The sequence below is a fragment of the Narcine bancroftii genome, chromosome 2 (genome assembly GCF_036971445.1).
Source record: "Narcine bancroftii isolate sNarBan1 chromosome 2, sNarBan1.hap1, whole genome shotgun sequence".
In the NCBI taxonomy this organism is placed as follows: domain Eukaryota; kingdom Metazoa; phylum Chordata; class Chondrichthyes; order Torpediniformes; family Narcinidae; genus Narcine; species Narcine bancroftii.
Genome location: NC_091470.1, coordinates 102554286 through 102569298, shown reverse-complemented (window position 1 = coordinate 102569298; position 15013 = coordinate 102554286). Strand labels below are relative to the sequence as shown.

The window sequence follows — 15013 nt, the reverse complement described above, 5'->3', positions numbered from 1 at the left end:
CTCGGACAGGTAAGTCCTTCACCTTCTTCTTCCGATGTCCTTTCTTCTTCTCTTCTTCCCGTTGCTTTCAACTTTTCTTTCTTCGCTGCCATTTTCTTCCCACCTTTACTTTCACTTTATTTTAATTTTTATGTTTGTGCCTTTGTGTTTTCTGTGTTTTTTTTAAACTTTTCCGGAGAGGGCTGGAGTTCCCCGACTGGCCACTACTCCATCACGTGACTCCCTTAATAGAAACATTTTTTGGCAAAGCCCAGCTGTGTGGGACATTGCGCAGCAATGGGACCAGGCCCATCCTTCGCACAACACATACAAAATTATTATATATTTTGGCGTATAAGCCAAATCTTGAAACCCTCAAAAATCAGGGGTAGACTATGGAAATCTTTGTAATTGAGGCACCACAATTGAACAATTAAGTCGAGCTGCTACCCCCAAATCTTTAGCATCCCAGGCTCAAAGGGGCAGATTTGTATGTTCACCATTCAGATTTTCCCCCCAGGTTCTCTGGTTTCATCCCATATCTCAGAGATGTACAGCAAGGTAGTTTAACTGGCTAGTATGAGTAAGAGAATTTGGGGGAGTTTATGGGAATGCAGGGAGAATAGCTTACAAGGAAATTTTGTGGGAAATTCTTTTGGGAGCCAACATGGTCTCAAAGAGCAAAATACACTCTACTTTGTTTTAAAATATGGAAAAGATATTGCATTGCTCCATAAGTGGTTGTAGTCATGCCCACACCATCACAAAAAGGCTGTAGCCTGGAAAGGAAATCATGAAAAATGTATTTATACATATAGGCCCCTGCAGTATAGGGTCAACACAATTTCAAGACATTGCATAGAGAACAAGATAGATTCATTGTGGTTGAGGCTGTCTCCAACAGATGGTTGAAAGGAAACAGGGAAAAAATTCGTTAACAAATGTTATAATACTGATCAATGTACCTTTGTTGTGCCCGTGATTGGACATCCAAACCTTCTTGTATCAGACAATTCAATGTTTCACAGCAGAAATGCAGGATAAGGATGGTACAATGAAAAAGAGGAGTTGAATCTATTAGTCACAAATTTGATTTTTGAATTATAAAGAATGCTCAGAATTTTGGGAGCCACTTGCAAGGAGCTGTAGAAAAACTTTCACCTTCTAAAAGGGTAACATAGTTTACACAATGTTTAAAGTTAAGGATAGCAGAACTGCAGGCAGAAACAGAAAGGAGAGAGGGAAAGGTACCTATAAATATATATCCATAGGTTACTGTTAAGTAGCCAAGGATTAAAGATGGGAAAGTACACAATACGGAGGTCACATGAGAGTACAACATATTGTGGTATGGTAAAGCACACCGCTGGCAACATGGTGCTTATGTTGCAATGTTTGTATTTTTATTACTTTATTTGTGATAATTAGTCAGCTTTAATAAACATTTAATACTATTACGTTGTCTTGCTTTGTGGGCATCAACTAGTTTTCCCCATACAGATAAATCCAAGCCAAACTTGGAGACTAAGAAGAAGCACAAGAGAAACGACCATACCTGCAGAGTTGCTATCAGTTGTCTTTGAACATATCCACAAAATAGTGTTTTGGTAAGGTTGAAGGATGGAAGTTGTGAGAATTGACAAATCAAACTATTTGTTAAGAATACAGAATTCATTAACATCAGAAAAATAAAACTGTTTATTTAATATAAAACAGCATATAATAGACATCATACATTTATTACGCAGGAAGACAGTACTTCATCAAATCATAATACTTGAATATCGAGGTCTTCATTACAAAATATCAATGTCGAATAAATATCAAAGATAATTAGTTATTTTGGAAAAAGTCCATGAAGTCCATTGTTGATTTCCTATTCAGGTCTTTTTTAAAAAAAGATACATTGTACAGCCATAGATTGGTGTGAATTTTCATTGGACTGCAGCACTGGAAAAAATAGGGCATGCTTGTTGGAACAAAATAAAAAGGATTCAAGAAAGCTGGCAACAAGGGTGATTGGTCACATTTTCTGCTCCTAACCTGGGAGCATGGGTAATGTTTTCAGTTAGCTGACTGTATTACTTTTGGTGCATTCCATCATTAATGGACCCATTTCCCTTAGTATTTTCTGATATTCCATCAGGGCCTGACTGTAAGAATCACGTTCTATTGCAAATGATCGGAAGAGGTTTATAGGTTCTGATTGCAGAAGCATTTCTGGAATTTCAATTTGCTGAGGAAAGATTTGATTTCCAATCATAAATCTGTGGAGCCGTTTCTCATCTAAGCATTTTCCAAGATATTTCAGAACATCTCTGAGCCTGTGTTCCAGGTTACATTCATGCCAGTTTGAATATGGCTGGCTTAACAACAGATGCATAAGGACTGTCTTAAAAAGATAGGAACCAAGAACATATGGCTGGTCTGAAGAACTGCACAGCTTTTCAGTCAGAAAGATCAATATTTGAAGGCACTTGAGGTGACAGCTACTTTTGGGGACATTTTTGGCCATGATTTTCAGAAACCTATACTCACAGACTGCACAGGAAATGTGCCAGTAGATAGTAGAGAGTGTAGTCTTCTTGGAGCAATTTGAAAAACTAGATACAAGATAGACATCTGAATCCTTCAGCCTCACTGCAGGGAAAACTTTTATGTGAACAGTTCGTCCTGACTGATGTTGGATTTTTAAACCACAGCAACCAGTAATTTTGTGGAAGGCAAGTTCAAAATCATATTTATGACAGATCTTGTTCCAGGATTTGTCAAATGCAAGCCTGAACCATTTAACTACTTTCTCATAATCCAAATACCACTTGGAACACATGCTAGAAGCAAGGCAAAGGGAATGAACATCTTCAAATCTTTTATTGTGAACAAGGCAAAGAACATCTCCTTCAAGCTCTGTGGTTGTACATTGGCAGCCCAAGTCAGTGCTGTTTGGTGTAACCATGAGGATCCTGCCATAACTCTGTTTATCAGGTGGGATGTCACAGCAGTCAAACTCTAGTTTAAAGCAATATCCATCCTGGAGAAAAATTGGAACCAAAATATCATAAACAGGAGGCATTTTACAACCCCATTTTTCAAACTGACTCCCAATGCCCACACAATCTTCAAGGATCAGCCCAGTATCCCATTGACATAGATTCCTACAGGCTTCCAAAAGATTGTCCACAAAACTTTCAACAAATTCACAGGTCTGCATTGGCTCTTGACTCACATTCTGAATAGAGATGTTATGAAACTGATTCAGCACACTTTTATCAGGAATATTCAAATTGTTGCTGTAAATTCTTTGAGGAAATTCATTTTCCTTTTCTCCTTCCTCCTCTTCCTCACTATTATATTCAAGGGGAATATGTGACCAAGTGTCTCCTCTCCAGAGTGCGACAAACAGAATTGTAACTATTAGGTAAATCTGCCAATTCACCTTGGCTGAATCTTCTGCTTCTGCATATGTATCGACCTTTGCATTGTTGTCAAGGTTACATTTTTCCTCCACTTCTTTCAGGAGCCGCTTGTAATGCTCTTCCTGCTCCTTCATTCGTAACTGAACTTCTTCACTTTCCACTTCATCACTCAGCAGGCGTGGATGGTAGAAACTCCCCGTGATCAACAGGAGGCACACACTACAAAATCCTAACATCCTGTGACGACAAGCAGATAACAGACATTCAGAAGATGCATGTATAATTCAGTGGTAATTGCATTAGTACATCTAATCAGAGACTCTGATATACACTACATATTCATTTTACACATGGTGATCTTCATCCCAGTCTGACATTGGATCAGCTTATTCTTGAAAAACAATTACAGACATAGGTAGCTCACCATTTAACAGAACATTGATCTTGTAAAATTAAAATTACAACTCTTTCCTTTCCAATCTACTGAGTTGAGTTTATTGAACACATTATTCCTGATGCACTGAAAGGGTTCTTCCACAAGTAGTTTACAAGTAAGTCATCTCTACTATTCCATACAGTCGTGGGTGAAAACCAGGAATCGAAAAGGAGTAACAGTATACCACAGACCAGCAAACAGTCACCGGGAGCTTGACGATCAAATATGGAGAGATTGTCAAGGTCTGTGAAAATAACAATGCTGTAATTGTCTGTGATTTCAACTTCCCAACATTGACTGGGAATGCTAAAGTTTTAGGGGATTGCATGGAATGTGTCAAGAGAACCTTCTATGGCATTTAGTGAATAAGGCCTCTGGGGAAGGAGCAATATTGGGCCTCGTCCTGGAGAATGAAGCTGGTCAGCTAACTGAGGTATCAGTAGGGGAAATGCTTTGCAATCAGTGACCATAATTCTATCAGCTTTAAATGCAGTGGATGTTGGGTATTTGGATTTTCAGAAGTATTGAGGCTACTTAATAAGAGCACATGGTATAACAGAAAACATTCTAGCCTGACATATCGATTACCCTCAACTTCCTTTGGATGCTGCGAGACCTGTTGAGTTTCTCCAGCATGTTTTATGTATTGCACTTGACCTCTTGTTTAACTTTCCATCTATTCTGACTAATTTTTTGAGTCCAAACTTTTCTGTTTTTATCTGAAATGAAATGGTGTTTTTAAACTGTTTTTTTTCTTTGATTATTACTTCATTAATAGGTGTTTCAGTAAATATGCACAGGGATGTTTTGTACAGGTACACAATCCTTTATCTGGAACCCTTGGGGTACAGTGTGCTCCGAATTTCAAATTTTTCCGGATTTCAGAACAAAAGCCAGTTGCCCCAGATTTAAACCCATTCGAATTGTGCTGCCGTATCCATCCCTTACCAATTGCTCTGGCGCCTCTCTCTCCCCCTCATCCACCCGAGTCGCACTGCTGTCTGTCTCTCCTCATCCCCCTTTGTCCACTCGAGTCACGCTGCCGTCTCTCCCCCCCGCCTGCCTGAGTCATGCTGCCGTCTTTCCCCCCACCCACCCAAGTCAAGCTGCCATCCCTCTACCCCCGCCCAACCTAGTCGCTCTGCTCTCTCTCTCCACTGAACCAGCACCAGGAAAAAAATGCCAGTTTTTGGAGCTTTCTAGATTTTAGATGTCCGGATAAAGGATTGTGTACCTGTACTACAATTTAAAGAATGTAGCTAAAATTCTGTTGACAGGGTAACTTAATGGTTAGAGATTCATTACTTTGGAAGATTGCATTTTTTTCATTTAATTCTAGTGAAAATGTGATCAATTAATCCACCTTCAATTTGGCGCAATTTATTTTAAAGCTCAGTCAGTTCACTGGTTTGTTTCCCCCAATCAGACTTTAGAATTTTTTAAATTTAGTACTTGTTTTCAAGCATAAATGTATGAATTAATTGCCTTTTGTCAGTGGCTTATCCTCCAAAATGTTTCAAACACATTCTTTAATCGGTGTACTTTTAAAACACAATGTCTGACAAATCAAAAACAACATTTACTGAACATCTGAGACTGAAAAATTGCTGGAAACATTAAGTTGGTGCAGTCAAAGTGAGGTGGTGTAGGGAGAGAGGGGGAAGAACATCTGTCATTGAATGGAATGGACATGGAATTAAATAGGGTGGGGGGAAAATGAAGGAAGTGAGGCAAAAGTGGTGGATAAGTGTGAGAAAATATACTGAGGTGAGTCACGTGATGGCGTAGTGGCCAGTAGGAGAATACCAGCCCTCTCCAGAAAAGAAGAAATAAAGTGAAGAAAATACAAAGTTCAAGAAACACAAAACATAACAAATAAAAGATAAAGTTGTAGAGAAAAGAAAGAAAATGGCACCCAAGAAGGAAAGTAAAAATGGGAAAAAAAGAAAAGAGGCCGGAAGAGAAAGGTGAAGGCCTTACCTGCATGAAGAAACAGGGAGCTGTCGTGGAGAAGAGAGCCCATTCTCCAAGATTGGTAATGACCCCGCAGAGTCACAACCTCCTGACCGCTGGACTGCAAAAAGGGTTCTCTGAGCCAAACAAAAGTGCACAACTGTGCATGCACTTGGAAAAAGAGAACACCGACGGGAGGGGGGCCCAGCACAGTGCGACCAGCTGAGAGATGCCCAACACCAGGAGTCTCAGCTGTAAAAAGAGGAAAGCAACAGGAAATGGAGTGATATGAAAGAAGAGCAGCAACAGGAGCCCCAACAGATGACTAGCCCAGAAGAAGAGGACCAGCAAAGTGAGGCAAGCAACTCAACAGGAAAGTCAGAAGAGACACAGATACAAGGAAGAGAAGCAGAAGACACAAACACAGGTACAGAGACAGAAGAAGAGGAAGAAGAAGACCAAGCTCTGCACAGAGAAATAGGAGGTAAAATAGATAGACAGTATATAGATTAAATTTTCTTTCAAGAACAAACGAGAGCATTAAAAGAATGGTTGACATTAGAATTTAGTGAAATGAAAAGTACAGAAGAAAAAGTGAGTAGAATAGAGCTGGTCATGACAGAAATAGGGAAAAGATAGAAAATGTGGAAGAACGAGGAACGGCTGAAGAAGTGGAAGTGAATGACTTAAGAAGAAAATTGGAAAAAAGTGACAAAAAAGTTAAAGAGTCACAGGAGTTTTTAGCTCAGAAGATGAATATAATGGAAAACTAGAGTAGGCGAAACAACATAAAGAGAGTGGGGCTAAAGGAAGATGAAGAAGGCACAAATATGAAAGAATTTATAAAAGAATGGATCCCAAAGGTCCTGGGAATCCCAGAAATACAGGAAAGAATGGAAATAGAAAGGGCACACAGAACACTAGCCCCGAAACCACAGACACAGCAAAAACCAAGATCCGTTTTAGTAAAATTTCTGAGATACACGACAAGAGAAAATATACTGGAGAGGGCAAGGAATAAAATTAGAGAAGACAATAAACCATTGGAATACAAGGGTCAAAAAATATTTTTTTACCCAGACATAAGTTTTGAACTCTTAAAGAAGAGGAAGGAGTTTAATACAACAAAATTGATCCTATGGAAAAAAGGTTATAAATTTAAGTTAAGATATCCAACTGTGCTTAAAGTATTTATCCCTGGGGAGCAAAACAGACTGTTCTTGGATCTGGAGGAGGCTCAAGAATTTGCAGAATGCCTGCAGGACAGAAGGAGAGATAAAGAGATGTAACAAGAACGATGGTAAAATACATATAAAGATGTAAAAATAATGTATAAGTAAGAACTAAAGAAGGGAAAGGAAGGGGGAAAAAAAAGAGGGTGAGCTTTGTTATATGTGAAGAAAAAAGTCTTTTCTGGAGGGGTTTGGGTGGGAGAGAATAACCGTCACTGCGAAATCAATTGACGCTTGCGAGCGGGTTCGCAATCCAAATGGAGAGGGGAGTTGTGGTTGCCCAGCAAGGGACAAGGGCAACTCAGGGGGGGGGGGGGGGAGACATTTGGGGTTAAGGGAATATTAGATGTGGGAGTTGCTGAAGTATTTTATGTTTTAAAAGTGTTGTCATACATTGAGTTCAAAAAGGGAAAACTGAGAGATGAAAATGGGGAAAAGGGGGAAGGTGGTGGTGAGGAAGCGGAAATGAGGTGTAAACAGGATATGAGATGGCCATGTTGAACTATATGACTATAAATATTAATGGAATACATAACCCAATTAAACAAAAAAGGCTATTAAATTTACTGAAAAAAGAAAAAAAGACATAGTATTTGTGCAGGAAACACATCTAACTGAAGTGGAACATAATAAATTAAGGAGGGACTGGGTAGGGCACGTAGCGGCAGCATCATATAATTCAAAAGCCAGAGGTGTATCTATATTAATTAATAAAAATGTACCAATCAAAATAGAGGAGAAAATAATAGATCCAGCAGGGAGGTATGTAATCAATAAAGTGTCAGATATATTCAGAATTTTGGAATTTGATCAATATATATGCACCTAATGAAGAGGATCAAAACTCTATGCAAGATTTTTTTTGAAGATTGTAGATACACAGGGGAATATATTGATAGGAGGGGATTTTAACCTTAATTTTGATCCAATGTTGGATAAAACTGGACAAAAGACTAGCAAAAAGAATTAAGTGGCCAAATTTATGGTTAAATCAATGCAGGAAATGAAACTTATGGATATATGGAGGAGGCAGCACCCAAGGGAGAAGGAATACTCATATTATTTGAGTAGGCATAAAACATACTCAAGGATTGATATGTTTTTGTTGTCGGCCCATATTCAAGGGAGAGTTAGGAAAACTGAATATAAAGCTAGATTGCTATCTGATCATTCACCCCTGTTATTAGCAATAGAACTGGAGGACATCCCACCAAGAACATATAGATGGAGGTTAAACTCCATGCCATTTAAAAGGCAGGAATTTAGATAATTTATTGAACGCCAAATTAAAATGTACTTTTGATATAAATACAAAATCAGTGAAAAACAAATTTATATTATGGGTTGCAATGAAAGCCTTCATTAGAGGGCAGATAATAAGTTATGTAACTAAGATAAAAAAGGATTACAATCGGGAAATAGAACAGTTGGAAAGGGAGATAGTAAGTACAGAAAAAGAACTAGCAACAAGGGACAATATAAGAAAATATACTCTGCAAGGTTGTGCCATGAATAATGAAGATTATTCTACGTTAAGGATGCATTTTTTTGTAATATTGTAGATGGACAAGAAGATAGAAATCACAGCAGCATTGTATGATTAAAAGGAAAAGCAACTGGAAGGACCCTAAATCCCACTGCCCTCACCTCACGTCTTGAATTCTACTACTCTAGGAAACAGACTGTAAGTATTCACATTATCTATGCCCCTCATGATTTTATAGTCTGCAATAAGATCCCCTCTGAACTTACTAAGTTCTGAGGAAGACAAGCTTAATGTTTCTAGTCTCTACCGGTAACAACTTCCCTCATCCTAGCAACAACTTCGTAAACCTGCACCCTTTCCAACTTAACAATCTCCCTGCTACAGCTAAGTGACCAAAACTGCATGCAATATTCCAAGTGTGGCCTCACCAATGTCTTGTATAACTTCAACACGACATCCCAACATACTTTTATTCAGTGCCCCTATCGATGAAGGCAAGCTCTCTTCATTACCTGTGCTGCCATCTTTAACAAGCTAGGTACCTACACACCTTGGTCCCTCTGCTCCATAGCACACTTTAGGGCATTGCAGTTAACAGAGTAATCTGCCCTGTTTTGATTTGTCCAAATTCAGCACTTTATATTTATCCCAGTTCCTCATCTGGACAAGATCTCCTTGCACACCCAGGGTATCTTCTTCACTGTCCACTGTAGCACATATTTTCATGTCATCAGCAAACTTGCTCACTCTTGTACAAATCTTTTGTGTATATAACAAAAAGCAAGAGTCCTAGAACCGAACACTGGTTATGGTCTTCCAGTCTGAATAACTGCCCACTACAACCACTCTCCGACTCCTATAACTAAGCCAAAGTTTTATCCTTTTGGCCTCTTATCCCACATACCCTAACCTTTCATGTCAACCTGCCATGGACTTCATCACATGATCTACTGAAATCCATATAAACAACTTCAACTGCCTTGCCTTCATCTACCGTTTTTGTAGTCTTTTCAACAATTCAATCAATTTTGTGATTTTTATATGCACAAATCCATGCTGACACTCCTTCATAGAATTCCAATAGGTTTGTCAAGCAAGATTTTCCTTTAAGGAAACTATGCTGGTTTTGTTATGGGCCTCCAAGTACTCCATAACTTCATCTTTGATAATCAACTCAAAGATCTTCCCAACCACTGACGTCAAGCATTATAATTTCTTTTTTTCCTGCCTCCCAGCCTTCTAGTGCCGGTGACATTTGTGATTTTCCAGTCCTCCAGGACCATACCAGAATCTACTGATTCCTGAAAGATCATTACCAATGCCTGCAAATCCAGAAGGTGCAATCCATCTGGTCCAGGAGACTCATCTTCCCTTAGCCCATTCAGCTTTCTGAGCATCTTCTCAGAAATAGAATATTAACTGCACACACTTCCCTTCCCTTGATACTCTTGGACATCCGGCACACTGCTAGCATCTTCCATCTCCATTTGTCATTTTCTGGTGGCTCTTTATCTACTCTTACCTCTCTTTTACACTTTGTATATCTTAAAGAAGGTTTTTAAATCCTCTTTGATATTATTTTCTGGCCTACTTTCATATTTATTTTCCCTCCTTAGAGTTTTTTTAATTTGCCTTCTTCAAGTTTTTTAAATCTTCCCAATTCTCTATCTTCCCACAATTGTTTCCTTCCCTGATTACTTTCTCTTTTGCTTTCACTTTAGCTTTAACTTCCCTTGTCAGCCACAGTGGTGATATTTTTCCATTCAAATATTTCCTTTTTTTTGGTATGTATTCATCTTGCACCTTTCCCATTTGTTGCAGAAACTGTATCCATTCCCATCTTCCCTACTAGTAGTACTTCCTTCCAATGAAGGGAGGAAGGGGGGGGGGGTCAAAAGGTATGGTTGAGGAGGCCAGAGGGGGCAAGGTGGTGGGGGTTGGGGAGGTCAGAGAGGGCAAGGTGGTGAGGGTTGGGGAGGCCAGTGGGGGCAAGGTGGTGGGGGTTTGGGAGGCCAGAGGGGGGTGAGGGGGGTTCCAGGAAGCCAGAGGGGGCAAGATTGCGGAGGTTAGAGGGGGCAAGGTGGGGAGCCCAGAGGGGGCAAAGTGGTAGGGGTTGGGGAGACCAGAGGGGGCGAGGTGGGGGTAGCCGGAGAGACCAGAGGGGGCGAGGAGGGGAGGTAGGGGTGGCCAGAGGGGTAGGGGAGTGGGGAGTTCAAAGGGGTGAGAAATGGAAAGGATAAGGAGTAGTGGCGGGGGGGGGGGGGGGGTGGGGAGAAGAAAGGGCAGTGGGATGCAGCAGGGGAGGCATTCAAGGCATCAGCCTGGAGAAGGCTGAGGTTGGAACTGGCCATGGAGTCAGCGGGGATGCCGGAACGGGGTAAGTTCCTGCGTCGGAAATCACCGTCTGCTGGGAGTCGGAGACGTTGGGGGCTCCGGCCTGTGGGCGGACGGGAACGGGGTTGGCGGCATGAGCTCCGGCCTGTGGGCGGACGGGAACGGGGTTGGCGGCATGAGCTCCGGCCTGGGACGTCAGTCACCTGGCCTGAATGCAGCCGAGTCCTGGGCCGCTCTGAAGCCGTCGATCAGCAGCCAGCGAGGCGCCTTACCTTCGATCTTGGCCCCCAGACGCCGCTTCCCACGGTGCAGGGGCCTCAGTTTACGCCGCCATTTCTAGAAAGCACCGCCGCTCCTTGTCCTCGTACTGCTGAGGCGGGACATACCATCCTGTGACGTCACTGGTCACCGACCAACTCCCAGCGGCGTGCCGGCGCCAGCACCTCGGAGAGAAGTCGCCTTCCCGTCACCGGCCGCGCGCTGACAACCCCACCGGCCGCGCGCTGACAACCCCACCGGCCGCGCGCTGACAACCCCACCGGCCGCTCTGTGTCCGCCCACGTCGGTGAAGTTCTCTGGCAGCCCACTCTGTAACATGAGGCGAATGGTAACCCCGGCAGCTCCACTCTTCCTTCTGTCCTGGTGCAGCTCTCTCGCTGGACCCCGGAGGCTGGAAATCAACCAGAGACCCATCATAGGTAAGTGGCTAGCTCATGGGGTTGCTCTGCCAGGACCCCTCCTCTTAATTCTTGTAATTCTCCTTGCTTCCTCTTTGTATTCTTGCTGTACAGATCATCCAGACATATTTACAGAAGTTATCTGCACTGGCGAGGTCCAGTCGGATTGGAAGGCAACAAATGTCACGCTACTGTTTAGCAAAGGATGTGGCCAAAAGTCAGTCAACTGATGCCTGTATTCAGGAAGCAAGCGTTAACAAGGAGATGGCGAGAAATTTGGTTAAAAATTGTACCCTCAGGGGTGTAGCGCGATCAAGGACCACTCACAATCACGAAGTAAGGACCAAAGGCTTTATTGATCTAAAGATCCAAGCCTGCCTCAGCATGCTGCTGGCTCAAGTCCAAGGGCAGGTGTGAGGAGGGGGGGGGGCTACCGGTTCCGCAGGTGGTCCAGCCTGCCCAGCTCAATGGGGAACTTGCCCGCAATGCCACGTTCCACCAAATTTACCCCTCTACTTTAGATAGAATCTGACGGGATGATGTGGGGCACTGTCTTTACGGTTCATGAGTTGCACGGTAATGCTCACAGGTTTAGTGTCTCCGGTGGTTTTACCTGTCGTTGGGACCTCCGCAGTCCTGTTGACTGTGCCTCTTGCTCCGACGGCTCGGTCACTGGGCGGGCTGTTGGGGGTCTGTGCCTCCCCCGTCCATGGGAATGGGGGGTGGGGGGTTAGTTAGTAAACGGGGAAGGGAAGCCTCCAGCGGGTTGGGGGGGGGGAACATTCGGGGCGGCCGTACTGGGGGTGGAATCTTTATGTCTTCAACCCGGGTGGTCCCCGGGCCGGCTGGTCGCTGCCCAAGAGTATAGAGTGCACCTTCTGCGCTGGGATTCCCGCTCGCACCAGGTCCCGAATGGACACTGTGTCGCCCCATCCGTCTGGATACCTTACCAGCGCATACTGGGGGTTTGTATGAAGGAGGTGCACTTCCTCCACTAATGGGTCCGCCTTGTGGGTTTAACGTACCTCCAGAGGAGCACCGGCCCAGGGGCATCAGTCAGACCGTCAGCGTGGTTCCTGACACCGACCTCTTATGGAAGGAGAACAATCTTTCATGCACCTCATGGACTTATAGTCGTATAGAGTAGGGACCTGGCAGCATGCAACGCTTCCGGGAGTACCTCCTGCCACTGGACACATTCATCCCTCTCGCTTTTAGGGCCAACAGGACTGCCCTCCAAATGGTGCCGTTTTCCCTCTCTACATGGCCATTCCCTCAGGGGTTGTAGCTAGTGGTTCTACTCGTCGCTATGCCCCTGGAGAGGAAGTAATGTCGCAGCTCCTCACTCATGAACGCTGAACCCCGGTTGCTATGCACATACACAAGGTACCCGAACAGAGTGAATATGGTGCAGAGTGCTTTAATGACTGTGACTGTAGTCAGGTCTGGGCAGGGAATGGCGAATGGGAAGCACGGGTATTCGTTCACAATGTTCATGAAATAGCTGTTTGTGGCGGCATGCCACTAGGCAGGCGAACCGGCTCCGCTTGTAATCCACGCGGCTGAGATCCCTCGGACGATCCAGATGTCAGCATGCCGCTTGGATGCTGCACCTCGACACCTTGAGGGACAGGTCCCCGGTGGAGCTGATGGACGAGATGCTCGCGCTCATGGGTGATCACACCAACTGCCCATTCTTTGAGCAAATTTTCCTTGACCATCTGCCTGATGACATTTGGCGGTTACTGGCCCAAGAGAGCTTTATCAACCTGAGGAAGGTTGCTCAAAAGGCCCAAGTGCTATGGCCTGAGCGATTCCCGGAGGGCTTGGTGCTCCAGCAGGTCACGAGGCTCAGGCATGACCACGCCAAGCCTGCCCTGCGGTAGAACACGTAGCCGCTGCAGGGGCCACCAAGAGAATAATTAGGGGTACAGCATCCGCTCTGGGTCTCTGCTTCTACCACCAGCGCTGGGGAGCCAAGGCTCAGAAGTGTCGTCAGTCCTGCTCATTCCAGGGAAACGAGCAGGCCAGCCACTGTTAATGGCTGTGGTGGCTGGCCAAGGACACAGCCTCCTCTACCTGTGGGACTCAGTCAGCGGTCGGCGCTTCCTTGTCGACACGGGGGCCCAGATTAGCATCATCCTGGCCACAGCCATCGAGTCCAGGAACTGACCTTGCGGACTACCCCTCCATGCGGCCATGCAACAGAGATCTGGACATATGGGAACAAGACAGTCCACTTCCAGGTCAGCCGGCGAAAGTTCTCATGGAGGTTCACCATCCCGTCCCTTCCAGCTGCCATCCTGGGTGCTGACTTCCTCCTCACCCACGGCCTCCTGGTGGACATTCGAGGTAAGTGCCTGGTAGATGCCCGGACTTTCCAGGCCATTCGCCTCGATGCCTTCTGCACAGAGCAGCTGCAGATGGCCACGATCAGCACACCCAGAGACGAGTTCCAGTGAATCCTGGATGAGTTCCCGGCCTTCCTCAGGCCATGGTTCTCCACTGCCTCACCGCGCCACGGTTTGTTCCACCACATCCCCACCCAGGGTCCACCGGTTCACGCCAAAGTGCGCCGGTTCCCGCCTGACAAGATCCAGATGGCGAAGGAAGAGTTTTCGCATCTGCTGGAGCTGGGATCATTCAGTGCTCTGACAGCCTGTGGATCTCGCCAGTCCACCTGGTCCCGAAAGCCTCTGGCGGCTGGTGCCCCAGCAGAGACCATTGACGGCTCAACGAGGCGACAGTTCCTGTCCGTTACCCATGCCTCACATCCAGGACTTCATGGCCAACCTGCATGGTGCGAGGGTTTTCTCCAAGGTTGATCTGGTGCGTGGGTATCACCAAATATCGGTGCACCCTGAGGACATACCCAAGACAGCCATCATCAACCCCTTGGCTTGTTCGAATTCCTTCACATGCCATTCTGGCTAAAGGACGCCACTCAGACCTTCCAGCACCTCATGGACTCAGTGGACAGGGATCTGGATTTCGTCTTCATTTACTTAGATGACATCCTCATTTCCAGCAGGGATTGGGTGCAACACAAAGCCCACCTGCACGCCCTCTTCTCCTGGCTGACCAACTTCGGCCTCACCATCAACTCAGCCAAGTGCCAGTTCAGGAAAGAGTCCATGCAGTTCCTGGGCCATACCATCACGACCGAAGGAGCCATGCCCGCCGCTATCAGGCAGCCGGACAACCTCAAGGGGCTGCAGGAGTTCGCGGGTATGGTCAACTTCTATAACCGATTCATCCCAGGAGCTGCGTGCAAAATGCTCACCTGGACCCCAGAGGCCTGCAGCACATTCGAGGCCACCAAAGATGCCCTCACAAAGGCTACCATGATCACCCACCCGCACACCGACCTGAATATGGCGCTCTCCATTGATGCATCTGCCACAGCCATCGGCACCATCCTGGAGCAGCAGGTGAATGGACAATGGAAGCCGCTGGCATTCTTCAGCTGGCTCCTCCGCCCACCAGCGTGAGTTACTGGG

General features: G+C 45.0%; 2 protein-coding genes across 3 annotated transcripts in view; one reads left to right on the top strand and one right to left on the bottom strand.

Annotated features, from left to right (window-relative positions):
• Positions 1-1653: 1653 nt before the first annotated feature.
• LOC138754028 (inositol 1,4,5-trisphosphate receptor-interacting protein-like) lies at positions 1654-11060 on the bottom strand. The gene is made up of 2 exons (XM_069917762.1): positions 11040-11060; positions 1654-3632 (listed from the first exon to the last, which is right to left on the bottom strand). Exon 2 carries the CDS (start codon positions 3629-3631, stop codon positions 2048-2050), a length of 1584 nt encoding a protein of 527 aa, XP_069773863.1. The 5' UTR covers position 3632; positions 11040-11060; the 3' UTR covers positions 1654-2047.
• Positions 11061-11064: 4 nt separating this feature from the next.
• Positions 11065-15013, top strand: part of LOC138754029 (gamma-glutamyl hydrolase) — a 36010-nt gene continuing 32061 nt past the window's right edge. Inside the window, exon 1 of one of the 2 annotated variants that reach the window (XM_069917764.1) lies at positions 11065-11534. In XM_069917764.1, the coding sequence (XP_069773865.1) occupies positions 11432-11534 (103 nt within the window). In that variant the 5' untranslated portion in view covers positions 11065-11431. The remainder of the gene's footprint in view (positions 11535-15013) is intronic. The other variant, XM_069917763.1, reaches the window with a different exon arrangement.

Excerpts from the sequence above, each read along its gene's own strand:
- LOC138754028 (XM_069917762.1), bottom strand. The coding sequence starts at position 3,631 with ATGTTAGGATTTTGTAGTGTGTGCCTCCTGTTGATCACGGGGAGTTTC.